We start from the raw sequence: 26,988 nt of genomic DNA, 5'->3' as shown, positions 1-26,988 counted from the left end.
ATTACTTGAGCAAGGGCAACTTAGCACGGAAGAATATGGCTCTCCTCCCCTGAACAGCATTTACTGCCCATAACACCTCAGGAGTCCTTTTGTAAAATTAAGTCAGATGGTTATGTGTACATTTAAACAATCTAAAATGTCATTATAATTTTAAAATATACTGTATTCTATATACTTTATCATAGCATGAAAGTCTACCTTATATTTTTCTGTCTATAAAGAATTACATTGTGTGCTGTGCTGGGAGGTGGTGGCTCACACGTTTAGTCTGGTCTACAGAAGAATTACAGGACAGCAGGGGTATACAGAGAAGCCCTGTCCTGGGGGGGGGGGGGGAGAATTCCATTGTATGACTGTAAGCTATAACTTATCAATCAAACTTGATGTTTCTGTTGTCTCCAGTTTTAGAAACAGTTACAGGAAACATTTCTAAATATTTCTGTTTGTTTGTGTGAATGTATGGATGAATTTTTAAAAGTGAAAATGTTAACGAAAATACATTAAATCCTGATAGATGTTGCCGAATTACCTCCCAAAAGGCTCCCATTAGTTCCAATCCCTCTAGCTGTTCTCTAAGTCCTGGGTATTGCCAGTCTGAAAGTGAAAAATAGTATTTTCTTATTTGAATTTGTGTGGATTTTGTTAGAATAAGCTTAAACAGTTTCATGATTACTTACACTTCTTTATTCTGTGAACTACTTGTTAATCTTTTCTCCTCCTTTCCCACCATCTTTTCTCCTATTTTTTGAGACCTGGTCTTGCTATAGTGCTCAAGTTATTCTTGAACATTTATTTATTTAAGAGTTTTTAGCTGGGCTTGGTGGCCCATACCTTTAATTACAGCACTGTTTGCATTCAAGGCCAGCCTGGTCCACAGAAGGAGTTCTAGAACAGCCAGGGCTATACTGAGAAACTCTGTCTTAAAAAAACTAAAAATAAATAGATAGGAAGAGTTCTTATATCTTATAAACCTTCTATCTTAAGGAAAATGTGCTTTGATCTTTAGACATAGTACTTTGAGTGGCTAGGTTGATTTGATAGCCTTCCTGGGATTCACACTCTCTTACTTCCTGTTCTCATAGGAGGTCCTTCCTCAAGTACCTGCCAATGCTCACCTGAAGGACTTGGATGAAGAAATATTTGATGATGACGACTTTTACCACCAGGTATGAATTTTACACATTCTTTTGTTAAAACAAGCCAGCTTTTGCATTTTAAATCCACTGATAGCATTCTCTGAATAAAAGATGCCTTATTTTGGAGTCAGCAAGGAGTTAGAACTCCTATATTCAGGATTGACTTAAGCAATGTCATTCTGGATTGTTGGTTTTCTTTGGTTTTGCATTTTCCTTTTGAGGTGAAAAAGCTGCAGCTATTTTGTGAACACTGCTCTGGTCTAAGTTATCTGTAAACAGTTTAAGCTTCTTTGAGTCAATTATTTATTCTTTGGCTTCTGCTGGGTACTTTATGTTTATTTTTGTTTTCAATGTTTGAGACTGGATCTTACTGTGAAGCAGCCCAAGGTAGCCTCAAACTGGCAGCCCTGCTTCAGTCTCCTGAGTGCTGGGATCATACATGTGTACTACCACACCGGCTGTTCAGTCTAACCTTTCTTCTCCAGCTCCAGGTACTAGCCATCAAACCTGGGCCTTGTACATGCTAGGCAAACTCAGGTTTGCACATGCTAGGCAAGAACTGAGATCTCAGAGTTCTTGAGTTGCATTTCTGGTTCTATAACCTAATTCAGTCTTTTTAATGTGATTTGTTAAAAAAAAGATTTATTTATCTTTATTTTCCTTTTTGTATGTCTGTTTACCATGAATGTGATTTGTGTCAGAGGAGGCCAGAAAAGAGAGTATCAGAGCCCTTGGAACTGGAGTTATGAGCCTCCATGTGGGTGCTGGGAATTTATCCCAGGTCCTTTGCAAGAGCAATTAATGCTGTTAACCACTGAGCCACCTCTCCAGCCCCTTTATTGTAATTTTTGTATCTATTTAAATAAGCTTCATGTATATTAAAATGTAAGCTAATGTAGATTTTTCCATTTGTCTGTCTATCTAATATTTTAAAAGAGATAATCGGTAAAAATTGACATAATAGTTCAGTTCTCAAGTTTTTATTTTCTTCTTGTTGTAATTTATTTGTTTTGACTTTTGAGACAACATCTCACTCCTCTGTAAGTGGAGGCTTTTCTGTCCTGCCCTGACCTGTGGCCGCTTATAAATAAATAATCATTCAGAGACTTAATATTACTTATAAACGTTTGGCCTATTGCTCAGGCATATTAGTAACTAGCTCTTACAATTTAAATTAACCCATTTCTATTAATCTATGTATTGCCACATGGCCATGGTACTACCCTTCTGCTGGCATCTTGCTCCTTGGGCAGCTGGATGGTGTCTGCCCTTGACTCCGCCCTTCTTCTCCCTGTATCTCAGCTTGGATTTTCCCACCTGGTTCTATCTTGCCATGCCATAGGCCAAAGCAACTTTATGGGAGCAACACATATTCACAGCATACAGAAAGGCATCCTTCAGCATGTTAGCTTTGAACTTGCAGTTTATCTGCTTCTGACTCCCATGGGCTGAGTGAGATACAGGGGTGTGGCACCTATTCTCAGCTTAGTGCTTGTGTCTTCAGGAGAGTTTCCCAAATTTTCCTGATATTATTTGCTTTCATGCTACTCTCTTTTTTTTTTAATAATCCTGGTGCTTGTTTAGATGAACTAAATGTTTGAGATACTCTAAAGGGCTACAGTAACTTTCTATATTCCTAAATCTCTCGATAAGTTATATTATTAATGAATTGTGCTTTCTTGCCCAGTGGAAGGTTGAGGATGTTCCTTACCAGTGATATCTGGTTTTTGTTGAGATGTTGCTTATCAAGATAAGACTTTACTCTATTGAATTTTTAGTTAGTTTTTGCCAGAGAATTTACAACCGTTTGTTGAAGGTTTAGTCATGATAGATTTACTTTGCATATGAATATGAAGTAAGAAACCTATTAAGAAAATTATAGGTAAGACAAGAAGAGGTGATCTGTATTGGGAATGCCTCTTACTTGGCATGTAAAAAGAGACTTATTTAATCTTTTTATTTATTTATTTAAAATGCTATTTGTGTATTTGTGCACACTCACAGTGTTCATGCAGTACCCGTGTCCAGAAAGAGGGTGTTGGAGCCCATGGAACTAGAGTTACAGGTGGTTGTGAGCTGCCTGATGTCAGTGTTAGGAAATAAAGCTTGCCTGAAGGTTGGAGGACAGAGCCAGCCACAGAGTTAAACAGAGGTCAGGCAGTGGTGGCACACACCTTTAATCCTAGCCCTTGGGAGGCAGAATCTCTGTGAGTTCAAGACTACACTGGACTACATGAGATTGATCCAGTCTAGGAGAGAAACAGAGCCAGGCAGTACTGGCACACACCTTTAACCCCCATACTTGGGAAGCCCACAGCAAGGTTGAAATAGGAAGTGAAATGGCTGGGCGGAGAAAGGCATAAAAGATGTGAGGAGACAGGAACTCGAGCCCTTTTGCCTGAGGACTCACAGGCATCAGTCTGAGGATTCATGGAGATGGTGAGGTGAGAAGTGACTGTGGCTTGTTACTTTGTCTCTCTGATCTTTCAGTATTTACCCCAAATATCTGGCTCCAGGTTTTATTAAGACCATTTAGGATTCCTACAACAAGGAATCAAACCCCAGTTTGCTGCAGAAGCAGCAGGTGCTCCTACCCTTCTGAGTCATCTCTCCAGCCCATAATTTTTAATATTTGATAAAATTATTGCCATAAGTGAGTGTGAAAAGTATATTGAGGATCGAGGAGAGTATTGGCCTCAGCTGCTCCAGTCAGGGGTCTTGATTCTTTTCCTTTTCTCCTCTTCTTAAACCCATTTGTCAGAAGGACAGGAAATATTCTGGAGAGTCTAAAGGTGGGCTTGATACAGGATATTAATGCTATCTAATTGTGTGAGATCAGGAGAGACAATCAGAAATGTTCTAGTCCTCATTAAAGTGTACATTGCTGAAATAAAAGTGCATCGTGAGCTAAATAGCCTGAAGAAGGTAAACTGAAATTGCTGGGAAGAAGCCAATTCCACTGACAAGATCATGGAGTCTTGATTATTTCCCCGTATTTCTTTGTTTTCCCTTGCATTTACTTATTTATTCATTCATCCATCTATTTATTTATTTTAAGTCTGAAGATCTGTTTAAGAAGTAATATTACTTGATTGGTCCTTCATCCTAATTAATAATTTTAACTTCAATAAATTCTGATTTCAGAGTTATGACTAGTCACATCTTAGCTTTTCCCCTTGCTGGTTAATTGGGGTGCTGAGGTTAATCTAAATTAAAACTTAAACTAATAGAGGTCAGCAAGGCAGCTGAAACACGTGAGTGAAACAAATGGGGCTGCCAGGCACAACTTTACCTTGGCTGTTTCCCAAGAGGGAAGTGGAGCAAATTGGAGTTGTTTCAGCCTTCTGTAGAGGTGAGTGATGGGCGACACTTGTCAATGTACAGAGTCTCCGGAAGCACTCCGGATTGCTCTGCTTCCGCACCAACTGCTGCCATTCTTGCATACTCGGTAGAAACTGGTCCAGTTGCCAACATCTGGTGGCACAGCGAGGCACGGGTGCAAGTCTTGAAACCCCACAGATTCTAAATATGGAGCTTAGAACGGTGCGAGCTTTAATCACTTACCGCTCTTTGGCAGCAGGCTGCAACAGCTTATCCTAGCCTCGTACATCACATCCTGACATCTGCTGAGCTGCAAGGCAGCTGCACATTCATTTTCTTTTCTTGCCTTTTCTCATTTCTTCTTATTCCTCTTCTACTCACTGCCCCTTTACTCCCCTGATCTCCTCCCTTCAGATTTCCTCCCCTCCCCAATATGCTGCTTGGAAGAGATGATCTGTAAAGATTACTGCTTCATTGTGTGCAAGTCATTGTGGTGATGCCAGGCCCTTGACAGACACAGCGTAGCACCTGTTCTGCTGACCTGGTTAATTTCTTCTGTTGAGTGGGATTTGCCAGAGATTGGAACTGAAGCCAATTCAATGATAAGGCTAAAGAAAATGGCTGTATGTTTTCTGTCACCTCCCAATTAAATTGGCTTCATAAAGTGCTTTCCTTATTTGTCAGGGTAGTGAGCCTGAGCTAAGTGTTGCATTCAGAAGGGGGACAATGTGTTACAATAGACCTGTGAGGGTTTTTTTTCCCTTTTGTCTTTTTAAAATATGGTCATGTGGATGAGGTAGATGGTGAATATAATACATTTCTCACACATACACACACCCCTTTTTAACATACTTGAGGCTAAACTCTCTGGGTCCATGTTTTGTAAGGGAGAGATTATAGCCACATTGAATTTAAATGTTCCATTGTAAGGGTTTAAAGGCTTACTTGGTTGATTCAGGTATTATGAGGCTGTGTAAATGCCCTAACTACTGAGAATGACGCATAGGTCAGCCCCCCACACACACATTCATTCATTTTTACTCTCATCTTTGTTTCTTAATGGTCCTTGAACTTTAACAGCATGCCTACTTTATTTTATAGTAATGGTACAGGCGAAAACACATACACACACTTATATTCTCATGCATATTTATACATACAAAAATGGGGGAATTAGAGGGTAGCATAAATCATTTATTTATTCATCTCTGTCTGTCTGTCTGTCTATCTATCCATCCATCCATCTATCTGGGGCAGGGTCTTTTTATGTAGTCCTGGATGTCTTGAGCTCACTATGTAGGCCAGGCTGGCCTAGAACTCACAGAGACCCTCCTTTTTCTGCTTCCTGTGTTCTAGGATTGAAGGCGTGCATCACCGTGTCAGCTTAATTTTTATTTTTTCCTCTTTAAAATGACTGGGTTTTTAAAAATTATCATACTTACATTAATTATTTTTCTGTGTTGCTGTGATAGAACACTCTGACTGAAAGCAGCTTATAGAGGAAAATCTTTATTTGGGTTTGTGGTTCCAGAGCGGAAGTCCATTATGTAAAGGAGGCATGTCAGCAGACAAGTGGGGCAGGAAGCTGAGAGATCACATCCTTAATTTCAAGCATGGAGTAGAGCAAACTGGAAACACTTTCCAAGACTTCCCCCAGTAATGTACTTCCTCTAACAATACTATACCTCCTCCTAAACCTTACCAAAGCAAATGCTTAAATTTCCAAACCTATGGGGGAACTACCACAATACTTATATTAGTGTATGTGTGTGCTTGGCCACTACAGCATGGATATGGACAACTTGCACGAGGCAGTTATTTCTCTCCACCTTTAGAGACCTGGGGCTAGAACTCAAGTTTGACAGCAAGTGCCCTTACCTAACACTGAGCCATTTCACTAGCTCTAATTTTCTTTCTTTCTTTCTTTTTTTTTTTTTTTTTTTTTGAGAGAGCCTTACTGTATAGCCCAGCCTGGAACTCTGAGTCCTCCTAGCTCAGCCGTACCAGTGTTTGGATTATAATTTAATCCCATCATTTACATTTTTGTTTTGTTTTTTTGAGACAGGGTTTCTCTGTGTAGCTTTGCGCCTTTCCTGGAACTCACTTTGTAGACCAGGCTGGCCTCGAACTCACAGAGATCTGCCTTGCTCTGCCTCCCGAGTGCGGGATCAAAGGCGTGCACTACCACCGCCCAGCAAAACCTGTTCTCTCTTTCTCTCTTTCTTTTTTTTTCCCCTGGAGCTAAGGACCGAACCCAGGACTACCACTGAGCTAAATCCCCTAAAACATTCATTTACATTTTTATTGCAATTGTTTCCTTATTTATTTTGTATCTGTGTATGGGTATTATGTGAGTGTATATGCATGGTGTATATGTGGAGGACAGATGGCAACATTAGCCTCACTTTCCAGGCTGCCTAGACCAAATTTTGTTCTTTTGATGTACCTTTATTTCTTAAATATTTCATTCTCGAGCCATAAAAAAAATTATAGCTTTACGGTTTTCAGTTTGTAAATAAATAAGCTTCTTTTTTTAGGCCTGGAAGAAATATTATGTTGTTAGAAAGTAATTTTTTTCTTGAGAAGGCAAATGATTTATTGAGCTTCTGTTACTTAATTCTAATGAAAAAAATTAGCTTTATGGTTTTGATACTGGTTTGTGTGGAAACTGGATTGCTGAAGGCTTGATGTAGCTGGCATGAGAGGTTTATGAAAGGCTGAGTCCCTTCTGTAGGAAAACATTGTATATTTCACTTTGAGTGAATTGGTTTCTTTTGGTGCCTGTCCTGGATCTCGCTGTGTAGACCAGGCTGGCCTCAAACTCACTGAGATCCACCTGGCTCTGTTTCCCCAAGTACTGGGATTAAAGTCGTGTGCCACCACTGCCCTGCCTGTCAAAGCTTATCCTTAAAGACAATTTCACAAAATATCCAGTGAGAATGAAAGGTGGTCATTCAGAAATGTTTTCATTACCTATTTTTCATTTTCATGATTCTATCTGCTACTTTATGACTTTTTTTTTTCTTAAAGATGTGTTACCTGCATCACGTCACTTAAGGTTTTTCTTTTGTTTGCTTTTTTAAAAGCCTGGGTAGTTTTTTCTTGGTAAACCTGAATTCTTAGTGGTTTGGGAGCAAGTATCCTCTGAGCACTGTTTATGTTCTAGCCACCTAGTGTAGATGGGTAGTTGACAGACACCTTTATGTAATCCTTGTACGATTTGGTGTTGTGATGTGATTGCCCTAAACTATAGTGATATAAAGTGACTGCACTTTTCCTATCCCAGACCTCACACTAGTTTCTTGTCATTTCATCAGTTATTTTGTTCAGAAAGCCCTAATTGAACTTAGATGTTGACAGATCGAGATCTGGATTCCTAAGGGTTCATTAGGATTTTGTGTGTTGCTTCCAGCTCTGTTTAGTTTTGATCTGGTTTGTCTTGTCACTTTAAATCTTGCCAGGAGTATCTAGAGAAAGGCATTACAGGCTTTGTGTTTTGGCTGGCCATTTTGGTGGGTTAAATTTTTCCTTTTATTTGCCATCAGGACATATCTAGAACTGACCTTGCTACATACTAGATCTCTGTATCCAAAATATTTGATAATGCCATAAACAAGTAATTACTAATTTGGTGAACTATTAAAAGTTGATCGTGTTGAGAAGTAGAGAAGTGGCAGGCTGTCTGACAAGATGATTTTCTTTAATTAACTCAGTGAGTGATTAATATGGACAGTTGATGTGGTGGCTTTAATTGTATGCATTTAAATGGAAGTGAGAATAAGTGGCATCTCAAGCCATCGTTGAAGTTAATGGCAGTGCAGTGTTCCTTCTATTGGCATGTAACTTCCCAGTGGCCCAGCTAATGGTTATTAACATGATAGGAAGACTGATACGAATCTGTTCTTGCTCTTTAATGCATTACTGGAGAATAGACGCCTTTTACAAGAGCAGTCTTTCATTTTTTAATTTTATTTTTAAATGTTTGTATTTGGGATCCGGATACTGTTTCTTGTTTTTAAATGTAATATTTGTCTTTCTTTTTTTTAATTTTATTTTCATTTTTATGTACATTGGTATTTTGCCATGGGATTTGGAACCCCTGGCTCTGGAGTTACAGACAGTTGTGAGCTGCCATATGGATGCTGGGAATTGAACCCCAGTCCTTTGGAAGAGTAGTCAGTACTCTTAACCACTGAGCCATCTCTCCAGCCCTGGATAGTGTTTCTTAAAAGTCTAACAAATTTTATTGCACATTTACTTTAGTGGTGATTTTAGAGAAAACATGCAAATAAATTTGAAAATTGACATTATGGCTGAAGGTAGATCAAGGAGCTAACCATTTTGAGCTTGGGGGACATAGTAATGTTTTAAAAAAACTAATTAGCAATATCCAATTAAATACTAATGATCACAAGATTATTTTATGTCCCATGTGTAACAATTTTATTTGCAATACATGGTAGTTTGTATACTGTCTCTTTAGACACTTGACATTAATAATGTTGTCATTATTATTGTCATTATTGAGAGACAAGTATGGCCTCAGCACTAGCCTTTGGTTACTAGCTTGAGTTATTATGGAAGCTGTTGCAGAACAGAAGAACATAAGGATTAAAGGCACTTTTTACTGACTTCAGTTTTGTTTCCTTAAGACCGAGACTCATGTAGCCCAGGCTGGCCTTGAACAGGTGATCCTACTGCTCATACATTACAAGTTCAGGGATTATAGGCCTGTGGGACCACAACCAGCAAAGCCAGATTTTAAGTGCCGGGTCTAGACGTTTATCACATCCAACATGAAGAGAAGGTGCATGGCTGGGCCTTGGCCAGGGCTTCACTACATTGCTTTGCTGAGCCTGAATTCTCTTTGTAGACCAGGCTGGTCTTGAGCTCACAGAGCTCCTTCTGCCTCAGCCTCCCAAGGGCTGGAATTAAAGGAGTGTGCCACCAAACCTAGCACCTTCATTTCTTTTGGTTCCTTGTTTTCAAAAGTATTAGATGCTGACTTACATACCACTGCTTCGCTCATTAAAGCTAAAACTGTAGAACAAAGCTTTGAGCAATACAATTAATTGGACTAGGCAGGAAAGAAGAAGGATTAGCTTAGAACTGTTACAGAAACTTTCTTAAACAAAAAAACAATGCCTTCAAATTTCTTTTTCTCATTCATTCATTCATTCATTCATTCATTCATTCAGTCAGTCAATCAGTCAGCCAGCCAGCCAACCAGCCAGCCAGCCAGCCAGCCAGCAAGTATTTTTTGAGTATTTGAATATTTATTGTGTGTTCATTGAGAAATTCTTTTAGCTTTTCTAGGCTGTTGTTCAATGTAGTAGCCATGTCTAACAAACTTAAGGGTTTTGTTGTTACTGTTTCAAAGCAATCTTACCATGTTGCCTAGGCTATCCTAGAATTTACTGTAGGTGGAGTTTTCCTGTCCTGCAGCTGATCTCAAATAATCACCGAGAGGCTTAATGTTTATTACAAATGCTAGGCCAATAGCTCAGGTTTATTACTAACTAGGTCTTACATTTTATGTTAACCCATATTCCTTATTTACGCTTTGCCACGTGGTGGTACCTTTATTAGCATGGCATGTTCATTTCCTGCTCTCTGTGTCTGGCTGGCAAATCCAGACTCCACCCTTCTTCCTCCTAGGATTCTCCTAGTCTGGCTCTCCTTCCTAACTATATTCCGCTCAGCTATTGGTTAGTCAGCTTTTCTATTAAACCAATGAGAATAAAACATATTCATAGTGTACAGAAAGATTGTTCCACAGCAATTTACTATGTAACCCTGACTGTTCTTGAACTCATGATCTCCTTGCCTGAACCTTCTCAGTGCTGGGATTGCAGACATATACCACCATGCTCAGCAAGTTTGTTTTGATTATTAAAATAAAACAAAATAAAAAATCCAGCTCCTCAGTCACACTAGCCATATTTCAAGGGTTGAGTAGTGGTCTGTGCTAGAGTCTACTGTGTTGGGTTCTGCAAATATGGAACATTTCTATCCTCAGAACTTTTTCTCAGGGCTTGATTGGAGGCTAGAAGAAAACGAAGTTCCTGTTCTTGTGATAGGACACAGCAGGGAAACTCTGACAAGTGTAGCAGGACAGCCAGCCAGGTGGGAAATGATGGTTGCTGGTTTTCTTGTGCATTCCAGGGGATAAGGTGGTGTCTGAGTGAAGCCATGCAGATGTTTGGATGAAGAGCATGGCAGGGAAAGGGTGACAAGTGCAAAGGCTCTGGGCACAGAAGAGATTACCACAACCTAGGAGCATCAAGGATACAGTAGACAAGAAGAAATGGAGCTAGGTCTTGCAGGCTTTTTAGACCACTTGTAGACCTTAGATGAGAGTGAGAGGGAAACCACAAGAGGAGCCTGGGTGAGTAGCGTGGTAGATTGCTATTTTCCACGCTTGCTCTGGGGGGGGCATGCTGAAAATGTGGGCAGAGGTAGAAGGACAAGGGAGCAGTGCAGACTATGTAGGAAGCTGGTGATAGTACAGTGACAGTGTCTGGAGACTAGGATGACTTTGAAGGGAAAGTATTTGGATTGTGGAGGTAAGTTGAAGACTGAGCTGAGGATTTGCTGATGGAGTGATTTTATGTAGAATATGAAAGGATAAATCAAAGGTGACTAACATTTCTGGGCTTTGTAATTACAAGAATGTAGTACTATTTGTTGAGATGGGAAAATAGTGGTGAGTTTGGAGAAGCAATCATACTTAGTCTGGGTTTTAAGAAGTCCACTCCTCCACTCCATCTCCTCTTTCTGTGGACCTTTGTTCACATTTATATTGTGTGTGTGTGTGTGTGTGTGTGTGTGTGTGTGTGTGTGTGTGTGTGTGTGTATGCATGCATGCGTGTGTGTCTTAAAGATTTTATTTTATTTATTGGTTTTTCAAGACAAGGTCTCTCTGTGTAACAGTCCTAGCTGTTCTGGAACTCTCTTTGTAGCCCAGGCTGGCCTTGAACTCACAGAGATCTGCATGCCTCTGCCTCCCAAGTGCTGGGATTAAAGGGGTGTGCCACCACTGCCCAGTTAGATTTTATTATTTTTATTTTTGTGTATTTGTGTGGGGGTCTATACACATGGTGCAATTGTCCATGGAAGCCATAAGAGGACGTGTAATTCCAGCCACGGAGCTGGAATTAGAGTTAGTTGTGAACTGGAATCTCCATTCCTCTGTAAGATTAGTAGGTGCTCCTAACCACTAAGCAATCTTTCCAGCTCCTTGTTTTGATTTTTGAAACAAGATCTTCTATGTAGCTCTGGCTGGCTTTGAACTCACTATATAGCTCTAGCTAGTCTTGATTACTAATTGATACAGAAAGACTCAGCCCAATTTGGGTTGTACTATCCCTAGGCAGGTGGTGCTGATCTGTTTTAAAATGATAGCTAAGCATGAGCTAGAGAGTGGGCCATCAAGCAGTGTTCCCTCATGGTTCCTGTGTCCAGTTCCTGCCCTGACTTTCCTCAGTGATGAACTGTTAACTGGAAGTACAGGCCCACAAACCCTTTTTTTTCTAACTTGATTTTGATCAGAGTGTTAATCACAGCAGCAGAGGAAACTAGAATACCGCATATAGATGGAAGGAGAGAACTGACTCCACATTGTCTTCTGACCTCACCTGTGTGCCATGGCATGTGTGTACATAAGTGCACATGTGCACAGATTTAGGGCCAGTAAGATGTCTCCACAAGTAAAGGTGCTTGTTGCCAAGTCTGAAAACCTTGATTCAGTCCCTGGAACCCACGTGGTAGAAGGAGAGAACCAGTTCCTACATGTTTTCCTCTGACCTGCACAAGTGTATGGTGGCATGCACTATCTTCCCTCCCACACACATGTGCAGACCTACACATAATAGGTAAAATGTAATAATTTTTTTCAAGTTAAAAGAGCCAATATTGATGCAAGTGAAATTAAAGAAGAGTCATTAGTCATTAGAAGAAGTCCAGTGTCATCTTAATACCATTAGCAGGTAAAACATTATAAAGAAAGAAAACAAACTGGTATTTCTTAGGCATATTAATATAAAAGCCAGCAAACTTAGGGATGAATGTATAAATTCAGTAGTAGAGAGCCTGCCTACCATGTGCAAGGCCCTGGATTTGATCCTTTGTGCTGTAAAACCAAAAGTCCAAAAAGTCAAATCCATCAATATATTAGAAAGATTATGTACTATGACCAAGTGGTATTTAGCCCATCTATCCAAGGATAATTTAATACAAAAAATTAAATAAACTAATATAATACATTCCATCAATAACATACATTAACAGATCAATTATTTTGGTAAATGCATAAATAGTACTTAACATCTTTTGATGATAGAAACATGCAGCATACATGTAAGTTCTCACTGAGTGTTCTGTCTTATCTCTAAGGGTGGGAGGAACTAGGCAAACAGACTCAGTCACGGAAGACCTAGAGTTAGGGTCAGGGAGTTGGGGTGAACAAGTGCGGGGCACAGAGGCTTGTGTTTCTCCTGTAGCCAGGTGGTGTTGATTGAGTTCAGACACTGGGATTTAACATGGGTGGTGTTTTGCCAAGGAAATATAGATACAAGGTCCCTTCTCTGTAATTCTGGAATAAAAAAGTTCCCAATGGTTTCTGTGTTTGTTTATGTGGTAAGCTTGTTATGGTGTAGCACCTTATCGGAATGGTGCTGAATTCATAATCTTACTTATATCACTCCCTCATCCACTGTTGGTGATTGCAAATTGGTCTAGCTACTCCAGAAATCAGTGTGGAGAATCTTCAGAAAATTAAAAATAAATCTACCTTACTGAGTAGTGGTGGCGGTGGCGGTGGCGGCGCACGCCTTTAGTCCCAGTACTCAGGAGACAGAGGCAAGCAGATCTCTGTAAGTCAAGGCCAGCCTGGTTTACAAAAGGAGTTCCAGGACAGCCAGGAGAAACCTTGTTTAGGGGGCAGAGGGGAATCAACCATATGACTCAGCTATACCACACTCCTTGGCATCCTAGCCATGTCCATTGCTGCTCTCTTCACAATAGCCTAGGAAACAGAAACAACATAAATATCTTTCAACTGATGAATGGATAATGAAAATATGGTACATGTATAGCCTAGAATACTATTCGGCTATAAATAAAGAAAAATGAAATCATGAAAATTTCAGGTAAATGGAATTAGAAATCAGATTGAGTGCAGTAACTCAGACCCAGGAATGCACATGTGTTTGACTCTTGGGTGCTGCCCAGACTGCTGAGGCAGTTATGGTATATGCTCTTTGCTTTGTTTCTTTGCTAAAATTCTAAAACTTTTGAACTCCAAGATTCTATCCCTAATGAAAGGTTGTGGATCTGTATAACAAAGGCACAGCCTGTAGGAGTGTAGAGGATGTATACCAGGAGAGTTTGTTCTGGGATCTTTATCTACCTGATAAAGAAGGTGAGCACTGGAGGAGAGGATGACGATGGGGGATGCTGAAAAGATGGCAGAGTCAATAGAATATTGATTCTAGTGGAGCTGAAGAATTATTGGCATCTGAATGCTGGGGAGGGGGGCTGTGAAGAGAGTTTGTTTCTGCTAGGCTTTTAGTACTTAACAGACGTAATTACACAACACGAATTAGTTCTCTATCCAGATTCTTAACTGTGAATCCTCTAGCTTGGTGTGACTTCTCTATTCTTTTCAACACAAATGATAGATTATATGATACTATTAAAAGAAATATTTCTAAAGTGCCCAGAAATAGTCAGCAATTGAGCTGTAGCCCAAAGGACACTCCCCTGCCCCCACTCGACACACACAACTTTATAACAGATTTAAAAAAAAAAAAAAATACATCCGGGCGTTGGTAGCACATGCCTTTAATCCCAGCAGAGGCAGGCGGATCTTTTTTAGTTCGAGGCCAGCCTGGTCTATAAGAGCAAGATCCAGGAAAGGCGCAAAGCTACACAGAGAAACCCTGTCTCAAAAAACCAAAACCAAAACAAAAAAACACCAAAATATATGTCTGGGACCAAGAACCAGAATATCTGCAATGGGGATTGTTGTAAAACTTAACCAACAGCACCCTCACTCTGTTGTTACTTTTAGCAAAGATTCAAAAGAATAGATTGATGCCATTGAATTGGAAAAGCAAATTGTCAAGAAGTTTCCTAGCATTCAGATTACTGTATTCATATATCAGAGCCTGATGCTGATAGTGATTTTCTTACAGTTGCAGTAAATTATTAGTCATTAAGATATTATATATTATGTCTAAAGAAATTCATGGGTTTTGGTAAGAAAGTTTTCTGTTTTGACTAATAAATTTTAAGCCAAATGGCCAAGCTTAGTGAAATATTATGGCCTTTGAAAACAGTGCCCCTTCATTTGTTGTCTAAACTTGTCATCCTTCCAAATTCTAGTCCAGGTGCAACACAGCTGAGTCAAAAGTAGAAAAGGTAACTGATTCCTGAAAGACCTAGACAGGGAGGGACTTAGGCGGACATCCCCCCTGCTTCTAGCTATACATTCTCTGTCCTAGTAACAAAAGGTGAATTATTTTTAACTTCAGAAGTAAGATGTTTCTTAGAATTTATCCACTCATTTTGATTTCCTTCCATTCTATTCTTTATTCATTTTCTCCTAATGTATTTTTCCTATAAAAGCGAAATACTTTTTGTACTTGATTCTAAGGTGACTACTTACTACTTGATTCAAGAAAATATATTGAATAATAATGTGTGGATGGTGTTCTTGCAGGGATATATGTAAGAATTTGAATAACTATATTCCCTGCCCTCTAGAAGCTGATGGTGAAGTAAACAACAGAAATGCTTGCTCTGAAGGCCTATTAAAGGTTACAGGAGAGAAACTAGAGAAGGCTCTAGGGAGAAGGAGATAGCATTCATTTTAGTATGGTAGTGGAAGAGGAAACATTAGGCGGTAGAGTTCATTGAGGAGTAAGTGAACCCTGTGGAAAGAGGTTAGAGACACATAAACCCTGTGGGAAGTGAATAATTTTATGTTGAACTTCCTCTGCAGGTACGTACAGAAATGCCTTCCCAAATATTTAAAGTTATAGTATGTGCAAGTCTATTTTTTATAAGCCTCAAGATGTAAAAATCAAAAGTGACAGGCTCCAGGAGGCTCCAAGGGGAGACGAGGTGGCTTAGGAGGCATCTGTAGACCCCATAGTATCTCTGGAACAACTAAATAGAGGTGGGCCTTATGGGAAGATGCTTTTAAAGGTGCTCTCATGAAATTGGAAGGATGTCAGAAGAGAGAGACGTGGTGGTAACAGGTCAGTGATAGGAGCAGCTACATCAGACAGAGACCCGCTGGGCAGAGCAGGGCCTGGTCTCAGCCCACTCGGAGGCGCAGGCCAGTAAGGCCTGCAGCAGGGAACCACCACTGCAGCCTGTGCTACTACCCTGCTGGGGGAAGGAGAACCTGGGGCCGCAGGCCTACAAGCACAGTCGGTGTTGCTCAGAGAACCAGCACTGAGGGCAGAGAGGTGTACAGCAGCCTGGAACTCTCTTGGATCTTGCCCAGGGATGCACTGCTCAGCCACAAAATCACCCTGACTCTGGGCAACAACAGGATATGAAATGAGTCTCAGTAATAGTTATAGTGCTTTGGAAACCAGAAACTTTGAACCAGGCCAATGACTTGTTACAATTAGTATTTGCATGTAAAGCTGGTTAGGGGTGTGTGTGTGTGTGTGTGTGTGTGTGTGTGTGTGTGTGTGTCTCACACACTGCAGCTTGTAATGCAACTTTGATGAAAGAATGTGTGAAAGAGAGGTAGGAAAGATAAGGAACAGAGCCTGGTAGAGAGAGGTGGCAGTGACAACAGGTATGGGAGCATGGTTGTGGTGACTGGAGAGCCTGTTGTTGCCAGGTAGTGGGGCAGGATGGTCAGGATGGTGGTATGCAGCAGCCTGAAAGTTGCGCATGTTCTGCCCCCAGAGCACTGCCCAGCCACAGAATCTCCTGGCTCTGAGCAATGGTAGGATGTCCGAGATGGAGAACAGTTTCTCTGTTCTGGATTAGGCCTTCTTGAAAGATCTCCACAGTCCATGCTGTGACCATAGGCCCTGTTGATGTCTGTGGTCCATACTGTCACAGGAATCCATGTGAAAGTCCATGATCCATGCTCACGCTGGCTGTTAGGGAAAGAAGGAAGCTTCATTTGTGGTCTAGTTAAGAATGAGAGACATTGAAGTATTCTGTGACAAACCCCCCCCAATCCCCCAAAAAAGAAACAAACAGTCTAGACAGGAAGCCATTGAAGAGAGTCCTTAAAAATTATGATAGAGGTACTGAAGTGTAACTTTTCACAGTTGATGGCTTCTGGCAGGGCCTGGGGAGTGGGGGTTGGGAAGGGACTCAAGTTATCTTTAAGGGGATGGCCCCTGGGAGTTTGACCATGCTCCAGTGAGTATAAGGGCAATACAAATTGGACTTGGGTGGGGGGGAAGGGCACAAGGGTGGGAGGGTATGGACCTGGGAGGAATGGGAAGCAAGTGTTATTGAGGTGCATTTTGTGAAAGTTCCAAATAACCAATAGAAATATTGTTGAAAAAAATCTCATAGGTGGCTTCTTTTAGTGTTAATTAGATTTACTTGTTTGTTTGTTTGTTTGTCTGTTTTGAGACAGGGTCTCATTTTGTAGCCTTAGCTGTCCTGGAACTCTCTATGTATATCCAAATTCAGAGAGACCCACCTGCCTCCATCTCCCGAGTGTTGCAACTAAAGGTATGTGCTGTTACCACACCTGGCTTTAGGATTAATTTGAAAGACTAGGGAGCTGAAAGTAAAACTGGGGTGGTAAAGTAGGAGACAGCAAGGAAAAATTCTTGTGGGGAAGTGAGCAGAAGGAAAGGTCAGTAGGCCTTTTTTTTTTTTTTTTTTTTTTTTGAGGCAGGGTCTGTAGTTCAGGGTTGCCTTGAACTTGCTGTGTAGGGAGGGTACCCTGAACTCTTCATTCTCCAGTTCCCACCTTAGTGGATTACGGGCCTGGATTCTGCTTTTGTATCTCATTGGGGGAGGGTCTGAACACAGAAATTAGGCTATCTCTGTGTACTAAGGAGAGAGGTGTTAGGAATCCTGCCCCTCAGGTAGGCTAGCTGAGTTACAGAAAGGGTTGTCGTAACCTTTTCCTTTCCAGGGTCTGTGTCTGTGGACCTCAGAAGCCTGAGAAGTGGGAGTCAGGAACCCCCACAACTACAAATGTAGAAAGCCTGGGGGTATTATGTGACCTTAAACCCAAATTCCTTAAAAAGTGGCTTGACCTTTTGACAGGTTGCCAAGACAGTTAAATGGAGAAAAGCAAAGTCTTTTCAACAAGGGGAACAATTGGACATCTAGGTATGAAAGAATTAGGGTGGACCTTGACCTCTACCTTTCTAGCACATACCATACACAGAGTTAACTCAGAATGGATCGTATAAACTGGAGAACTCTTAGATTAACTTATGACCATAAGCTACATGATGATTTCCTATCTACAACATTGAAAGTACAAATAGCAGAGGAAAAATAGATTATATCAAATTTAACAACTTACCTGAGGCAAATGACACCATCAAGAAAGTAGAAAGACTCTTCCCCTTATAAGGGCCTGGTGCACAGAGTATAAGAAGAACTCTTACACCTTGAAAACAAAACGCAACCTGGCTTCCTTAATTTTAAGATTGTGTGTGTGAGTGTGTGTGTGTGTGTGTGTGTGTGTGTGTGTGTGTGTGTGTGTGTATTTTGCCCACAGTTATGTCTGTGCACTGTGTGTGTACAGTGTCCTTGGAGGCCAAAAGAGGGCATTGTATTTCTCTGAGACTGGCGTTATAGATGGTTGTCAGCCACCAGTGGGTGCTGAGGACCAAACCTGAGTCCTCCTCAAGAGCAGCTAGTACTCTTGATCACCACACCATCTCTCCAGGCCCGCCAGGTCCACTTTAAAGTGGATAAAGAATCTGAATAGACATTTTTCCATGAAGATACACAGATAACCAGTAAATACAGGAAGAGGTCCCACATGGCTTGTCACCAGGGACATGCATATCCAGATAACAGGAAGATATAGCTTCTTACTCTTAGGGTGTCTGGAAGCTAGTGCTGCATTACCTCACTAAATAACTATTTGTGGGTAATATGGTGATGCCATTTTCTTTATTTCTTCTGAAATTTTGGACCCAGTAAGCTAGACAGGCAGACAGATCGATTGCATCTTCTCCATTAGGAGTGACAAAGAAGAGTTGTATGAAGCTCTCGAGTCATGAAGACCATGGATGTGTGTAGAACACAGGGTGTTTGAAAGAAACACAACACCAACTTGGTGCTTGAGTGGCAGCTACTGCTGGTCCTCTGCAGTTGTGTGGCTCCAGTTTCCAGCCTCTGTCGGTCATGCGGTGTTCCCTTTCAGTGAGGCAGTGCCTGCTGTACTGGAGCAGCCTTCCATGAGCACTTGTCCCCTAGTGGCCAAGACTGTCCAGGCTCAAGGGGTTAGGGGTGATTAAGAAAACCAGGAATGGTGGTTGTAATCTCTTTTGTGGCTGGAACAAGGTAAGGGCAGTAAAATGAAGTCATTTCATTCTTTTCTCTTCATTTAAAAACAATTATTATTATTAACCTTTCCCCTCACCCATTCACCATGCTTGCTTCTCCCAGAACATTGACTAGGAAGCAGAGCCCATTTGCACTGAGCCCTCGGGCAGCTGTTTACTCAGCAGCCGAGTTACACAGGTTTACCATGTCATGTGTCTGTGTAGCACTGGATTTGGATCTTGTACTTAGCTGCCAGAAGTGACTGTGATGAAGTAGGAGAGATAAACTGATAGATTGGCTGCCAGAAAGATGTTGGGAATCAATCAGATAAACGGGGTAGAGAAATAGCTTGCTGTTTTCTAGTGATAATAAACCAGTGGCCTCTGGTCCCTGCATTTTTAAACGTAATTGCTGTGGTAATAATGCCCAAAATAAGCAAATGAGAAAACTTCACAGGAGGATTTTTAATTGCGATTGAGATATCCTTTCCTTTGTGCAGTAAAGCTGCATCTTATGGAAGTGGATTTTTTTATATATAAATTTTACTTCCTACTTACATGCACAAATGAAAATTAGACAGTAAACTACTTTCATAGGAATTTATTTCTTTTCCATCCTAGCATAGGCTTCAGCTCTTTAATTTGGTGAATAATATCTGTAATACTACTATGCTTTACCTACAAAATAATTGCTTGTTTTTGTGAAGAAATACATTTTAAAGCCAAACCTGTATTATTGATATTTAGCAGGAACTAGTTAATTTTAGATTTCTCTGAGATGTCTGGAAACAATTTCTGTTGTCATTTCTCTGCTTGTAGCACCTATATAGGAGAGGCGACACCAACTTTTATTATTGCAACTTAAAATTCTTCTCTTTTAATGCTTGAGTGCACTGAGGACTCAAGGTCCTATGCAGATTCCTAAGTGTGTGAAAGGAATAGATTGAGATTTTTATTGGATGCAGTGGAATACCAGGATTAAGAGGAGAATGGGAGAATAATGTTAGAACCCCCATGGAGTTAACCAGAGATGATGGAGACCCACTCCCTATTATACTTGAAATGAACACAAATGACTTCTTTTTGGTTCCTCAAAACTTCAGTGGCTGTGTGTATTTGTGTCATGTCTGGTTAAGTCAGTTGGTATCACCAGCATGGCAGAGTACGATTGTATGAAGCAAGGGGATGAAGTCCATTCTCTTTATTATTGACAGTCAAGACTTTCAGGGGAGACTTTCTTATTGCTGGGGTTATAGTTCTGAAGTTAACTTTGCACCATTATCTCATTAGTTGGAAGTTGATGCATTTCCCTTTCTGTCCACAGCCCTTCCCACCTAACCTTTTAAAAATTATCCATTGTTGATTGGACAGGCACAACTGGTTTTAAAAGCAGTGAAAGGAATGTTGCACACTCATTGATTCATTTGAAACAAACTGTAGTACCATAAGTCATCCAAATGGACATCTGTTCTCAGCTATTGTGGTGGCTACCTTTGAAAACTATATAAATATAAAAGGCTAATGGAAATTCTCCCTTACTGATTGTAGCTTGAGAGTGGTCACTGTGCCTTTCAGAATTCCTTCTGTGCCCTTTTAAGCCAGTTGCTGTTGGGAGATGATAATAACTCAGTTGCTATCCTTTTTTCTTAGCTCCTTCGAGAACTCATAGAGCGGAAAACCAGCTCCTTGGATCCAAATGATCAGGTGGCCATGGGAAGGTAACTTAGATATGATTTTCTGTTCATTCAAGCTGCCTGTGTAGTAGTTTCTCCCATTGAGTACTCTGTTTGTTTATTTGTTTTTGTTTTTTGAGGTAGGGTTTCTCCATGTAGCTTTGGTGCCTGTCCTGGATCTCGCTCTGTAGACCAGGCTAACCTCGAACTCACAGAGATCTGCCTGACTCTGCCTCCCAAGTGCTGGGATCAAAGGCATGCGCCACCACCGCCCAGCCCATTGAGTACTCTTAATTCTGCCTAAGCCTGTGTTCTCAGCTGTCAGAATGGGTACCGTGCACAGCAGGTTCCTTGCTCAGTTTAATTGGTTTTGTTAATCTCTCCTAGTGTAGACCTCCAACCTTCAGTTGAAGCTTCAGCTCAGTTGGGAATGGAATGTGGCAGCATTACCCAGATGTCAGTGTAGAATGTAAAGTGGTGAAGGAAGGCTCTTGTTCGTATGCTTCATCCTGTGGTTTGAAAATAAGAAGAGCATTTAGAGTGCTACCTAATGAGTGGTGTGCATTTAAATAACCACAAAGGCATGAAAGGAAACAAAAGCTGCAAATATCAGAATGAGATTCTGGGCAGAGCAGCATTTTGAGTAGGCAATGAAAAATTAGTGTTGATGGAGTAATTTTGAGTTGAATTTTATTGAATTTTGGGATAGGGTATTGTTGATATTTCCTGTATCTTTGGAATGCTGTAGAGGTGTTCACCATATAGTTAATGTGATAGAGCAAATTGTATTTAAGTGGTGATTATATTGTACATTTATCTGACTTTACAATAAAATAGATTATGGTAATTAAGATTATATTAAGATTACAGTAATTGGATTTCCCCCCACCTCAGGTTGAATTTTCCTTGTGGAAGTCAGGTAAGATGACTAGCTGCTACTGCGATTTCCCGTTTGCATTTGTTCACAGGTGCAATCTGTGGAGATTTTTCTAACTTGTTTTCAAATCCCTTATTTGAAAAATTAAGTTCCCAAGGGACCCTTAAGATGACCACAGATGAGTGAATCCTCTGTGGACCCTGATCAACATAAACCAGCTATGAAAAGAGACAATTTAGGGAGCCTGAGACTGGTGAATATTTGAGAATAAATATTAGTTATTGTGTAAGGTTTCCTGGATTTTTTTTTTTTTAAGGTGCAGTAATGATACTAAAATTACATTGAGGCCAGGTGGTGGCACACACCTTTATCCCAGTACCCAGGAGACAGATGCATGAGGAACCTTGTGAGTTTGAGGTCAACCTAGTCTGCCTTTCTTTAAAATAAAAATAAGGCTGGAGAGATGGCTCAGCGGTTAAGAGCACTGGTTGTTCTTCCAGAAGTCCTGAGTTCAATTCCCAGCAACCATATGCTGGCTCCCAACCATCTGTAATGAGATCTGATGCCCTCTTCTGGCATGTAGGCAGAACACTGTATACATAATAAATAAATCTTTAAAAAAAAGGTAAAAATCAAAGAGATTATATTGAGGGAGGGGAAGAAGAGTCTTTACCTTTTATTAATACATACTTAAATATTATAGATAGAATGTAAATATTATATAATACAAATTAAACAACTATAAGCCTAGTGGATAATTATTAAAAGTTAGAAGGGAGGGGCAGGCCAAGCGAATTAGCAGTTAAGAGCACTGGTAGTTCTTGCTTATGAACAGGGTTTGATTCTCAGCACCCACATGGTGGCTCACATCCATCTGTAACTGCAGTTCCAGGGACACCCTCTTCTGACCTCCATGGGCACAGGGTACACACGTGGTCCACATACATACATACATGCAGGCAAAACATTAATATACATAAAATAAAATAATTCTTTAAAATATTAGGAGAATTGGCAAAATGACTCAGTAAGTAAAGGCACTTACTGCCAAGTCTGATGATTGGAATTACTGCTCTTGCAGATGACCTGGTTTGATTCCCAGAATCCACAGAGTGGAAGGAGAAGACCATGAGTTGTCTTCTGACCTCTCTACATGTGTTCTAGTATGTGTGGGCATACACAAGTGAGTGCACACACACCTAAATAAATAAATACATGTAAATTTTTTAATTAGAAAGGAGAAGCAAAAGTACTGAGCATTAGAAAAGAGAAATAAGAATTAGAGAATTGACCCAGGCATGGTGGTGCCTGTCTTTAACCTCAGCAGTTAGAAGCTAGAGGCAACTTCGAGGAAAGCCAGGGCTGCATGGAAAGGCTCTGTCTCACTCAAGAAACCAAAAGAGGGTTGGGGATTTAGTTAAGTGGTAGAGCACTTGCCTAGCAAGCACAAGGCCCTGGGTTCGACCCTCAGCTCAAAAAAAGAAAAAAAGAAAAAGAAAGAAAGAAACCAAAACAGTGAGGAGGGTAATGAGAACATAAATAAGAATGAATTGATGATTTCAGACTAACCAGCACTTGCAGTATTGAGAGACTGTGTACAAGCCAAAACATTAGAGGAAACCCAAGCCGCTTACGCTTTATGGGTTTTCCTGCAGACTGGCAGATTGAGTGCTTGTCAGAGCAACTCCAGATACTGAGGAGCATTGTTAACCAGATTTGCTGTAGAATTTCCCAGCTGCCATTTGTTCTTACCATTGCACAAATCCTCTCCAATTGATTAGTCACTTTGGCCCAAGACTATCTTGAGGAATTTGATGTAGGTTGGTGATTTCTTTTTGGAGGGTTGTTAGTGAGAAAAATTCCAATTTGTCAATATTCATAACTGTTTCTGAGGGTGATGGTGCATAACATGGCTTGTAAATTTCCCAGGCAGTGGCTTGCAATCCAGAAACTACGAAGCAAGATCCGAAAGAAGGTAGATAGAAAAGCCAGCAAAGGAAGGAAACTTCGGTAAGTTGGTGGGAAGCAAAAGAACAAAGTGTGCTCTGTGGCTTCTCTTTCATTTTGATTGTCCTGGCTTTCTTTCTCCTGACCATTTTAGTTCTGATTTTGTTTTTTTGAGACAGGTTGACCTTGAACTAAAAGTCCTGCCTGAGTCTCTTGAGTGTTAATGTTCTGGCATTGCTCACAATTCTGTTCTTATGTATGATGAAAATAACAAAATGATGTGCAAATGTTTTTATGACCCTGTTTTTTACTCTAAAGGGGAAATACGGTTTAGTGAGTGTTTGTTCTATTGTTGTCAATGGATGTATAAAATACAGTTAGTGTTTCCCTGAAAGAAATCATTAGAAAACAGGGAAGATGATTATTTTAGCTTTAAAAAGACAAAAGTGAAAGACTTTGGAAATGTTAGCAGTGTACTTACATGAGATGAGGAATATGATTTTTATGGAAAAATAGAAGTATTTTTGATGTATAAAAACATTAGAGCTAATAATGAGTCCAAGGAAGGTACAGACAGGGCTGGAGAGATGGTTCGGTGGTTAAGAGAACACACAGTTCTTGTACAAGACAAGTTTGATTCTCAGCCCCCATATCAGGCAGCTCCAGAGGATCTGATGCCCCTCTAACCTCATATAGATGGACATAAATAATAGAATTTTTTTTTTTTTTTAAAGAAAGATACAGATAACAAACAGAGCAAGAGAGTAGGAACTGATATTGCTAGACTATTAGGTTTGTATCCTGGGGCCAGAGTGGGGTAATGTCATCTGACAAAACCTCAGTGTCAGAAAATCTGCTGAGAGTTCGGGTGCATGCCAAAAACATCTTTAGCTTGTTGTATTATAGTGTATATATATATATATATTACACATATATAAAACATATATGTGTGGTTTTAGACAGATAGCTAATCCTACATCACTAGAGAGCCTCTCTTATTAGATTTCCTTTACACAAATATGCATCTGTCTCACATTTGAATGTCTTCAGACAATGCATGCCTGTAACCTCAGCACTCAGGAGGTACAGTCAGGAGTATTGTAAGTTGGAAGCCAGCCTGGGCCACTAGCAGAACCCTGTTGAGACAGGAAGAAAACAAACTTCACAAAAGCAGATTTCATAATCACTTTGCTTTGTTTGGGATTTAACAAGACTCCCCAGGAAATGCTAATTCAGCTTTGCAGAAGTGCACAGGAGCTGCACTTTTCTTACATCTCAGCCTAAATAGTTAGACTTTTTCCAGTTCTTGCCTGTGTTAAAACATGCAGCTCAGGGCTGGCGAGATGGCTCAGAGGTTAAGAGCACTGACTGCTCTTCCAGAGGTCCTGAGTTCAATTCCCAGCAACCACATGGTGGCTCACAACCATCTGCAATGAGATCTGGTGCCCTCTTCTGTATATATAATAAATAAATAAATCTTAAAACAAACAAACAAACAAAAACCATGCAGCTCTTGTGCTTCTCTGGGCATTGTTACTGTGTGATTAAGAGAGTAACTCAAGCCACACTGCCTGTTTGAATTCCACCTCTTGACTCTGGTCATAATATTTTGCTTCTTTATTTTCTAGTCCTCACTGGTTTCATTTATTAAAGGAGACAGTCCCTTCTTGATAGATTTGTTATGGGTATTAAATGAAATAATAAGTAATATCTGGTACACAGTAAGCTTTCTCTTATCTTTGTCTAATGGTGTTTCTCTTGGAAATAAATGTGTTCTTCCAAAGAACTGAGAGAGGCCAGCTGTGATGATGTAAGCTATAAGCTCAGCACTGAGGAGGCTAAAGCGGGAAGACCAAAAGCTTGAGGCAGCCTGGGCTACACATTGAGAGACCCTGCTTCCTAAAAAGTAAAAGAGGAGGAGGAAGAGGAGAAAGGAAAATTTCTCCATTAATGTGTTTCTGTGAGTTTTTAAATTGTTAGAGCCAAAAGCTGTATGTGCCCTTTGTGGTCAAGAGTGGTGTTACTTTATCCTTTCAGATAGTTCCAACCTCAGTACCAACTGTAGTGCCTTGTAGATAGTAAGTAGTCAGCCAGAAAATGTCTTGGATAAAATGATGATAATACTACAATGTTGATGAAGAAATGAGGATTGGCTGTGACTGTAAACAAAGTATGATTAAAAAGTCTGGAGCTGGAAGTAGCACTCACCAGTAGTGTGCTTGCTGAGAATTCATGGGGCTCTTCTTTCAACCCTTAGACAAAAGGAAAAGTCAAGATTGGTATTGGGAAGTAAGCACTCTTCTGTTGTGGTAACTGACTTAGAGCATGAGGCTGTTGATCAGATCAAAAGATGTTGATCAGGATTCTTATTTATCAGGTTGAAAGAAAGCAGTAGACTATTGTGTAGGGGGCTGTATGTGTATGTGCACATGTGTGTGGAGGCCCGAGGTTGACATTGGGTGTCTTCCTCAGTTGCTCTCTATCGTTTATATTGAGCCAGGGTTTCTCACTTGAACCCAGAGCTAGTCTAACTAACCAGTTTGCTATGGGAGCTTGCCTTTTTAACACAGGATTATAGGCAGTAATCATTTATACCTGCTCAGCATTTATATGGGTAGTAAGTAGCCAAACTCTGTGTTTATGCTTCCTTGGGAAGCCATTTCCACAGATCAGGGGTTTGTCTTAATACAAGTTCTTTTATTAATTTATGAAATTAATTTCATTAAACTGTTAATTAGAGGTATGTGTCACTGTGGTTATATAACTTGGTGGTGGTTGAAATCCCCACCTGCCAAAATATTCAGAGACATTAAAATCTTATTCTGACAACATCCATTCAATAGACATTGTTTGCTTTAAGCAAAACAAAACTAAACGTTAAAACTAAGAGGGACTATAGTCTGTAGATCAAGTCCGGATAAATAGGCAGACCTTGCAGAGGGTGATACCTTGTTATTGGTGCTGCATATTTCATCTTGGCCCAGCATTGAGGCATGCAGACTACCCAGGAAGACTGCAAGATGTCACATCCACATGGAATCTCGAGAGATGAGTTAGACCAGTTGAAAGAAAAAAAAAAGTAATATTTGTTTGTTTGTTTGTTTTGGCTTTTTGAGACGGGGGTTTCTCTGTGTAGCTTTGCACCTTTCCTGGATCTCGATTGGTAGACCAGGCTGGCCTCGAACTCACAAAGATCCACCTGCCTCTGCCTCCCAAGTGCTGGTATTAAAGGCGTGCACCACCACTGCCCGGCCAAAAAAAAAAAAAGTAATATTTGTACAAATATTTACCTGTTTGAGATAGTTGGGGGCCATCTTGGGAATTTCAGGCTTAAAGTGAGCAGTGAGTGGCAGGCAGCGAGACTTGGTGTTTAGGTGAATGCTAGATCACAGCTTTATTCTGTAGACTGCAGTAAGTCATTTAAAGATCCCATGCAAAGGAATATTGTCATTACACTTGTGTTTTAGAAAGACAGTTCTAGGGGTTTATGAACTAGGAAATGGACTAGAAATGTAGGAGAGCAAGGGCTA

General features: G+C 40.4%; 1 protein-coding gene across 2 annotated transcripts in view; it reads left to right on the top strand.

Annotated features, from left to right (window-relative positions):
* Aatf (apoptosis antagonizing transcription factor) overlaps positions 1–26,988 on the top strand; it is a 112,628-nt gene that overhangs the window by 56,049 nt on the left and 29,591 nt on the right. For both annotated transcript variants that reach the window (XR_004945705.1, XM_036197905.1), the window contains exons 8-10: positions 1,083–1,166; positions 20,612–20,679; positions 23,441–23,521. Coding sequence is in view for 1 of the 2 variants with exons in the window: in XM_036197905.1 (XP_036053798.1) it covers positions 1,083–1,166; positions 20,612–20,679; positions 23,441–23,521 (233 nt within the window). In the remaining variant the exon portion in view is untranslated. The remainder of the gene's footprint in view (positions 1–1,082; positions 1,167–20,611; positions 20,680–23,440; positions 23,522–26,988) is intronic.

This window comes from Onychomys torridus, chromosome 8, assembly GCF_903995425.1.
Source record: "Onychomys torridus chromosome 8, mOncTor1.1, whole genome shotgun sequence".
Classification (NCBI taxonomy): domain Eukaryota; kingdom Metazoa; phylum Chordata; class Mammalia; order Rodentia; family Cricetidae; genus Onychomys; species Onychomys torridus.
The sequence above is the reverse complement of the archived record's forward strand: the minus strand, read 5'-3'. Positions and strand labels throughout refer to the sequence as shown.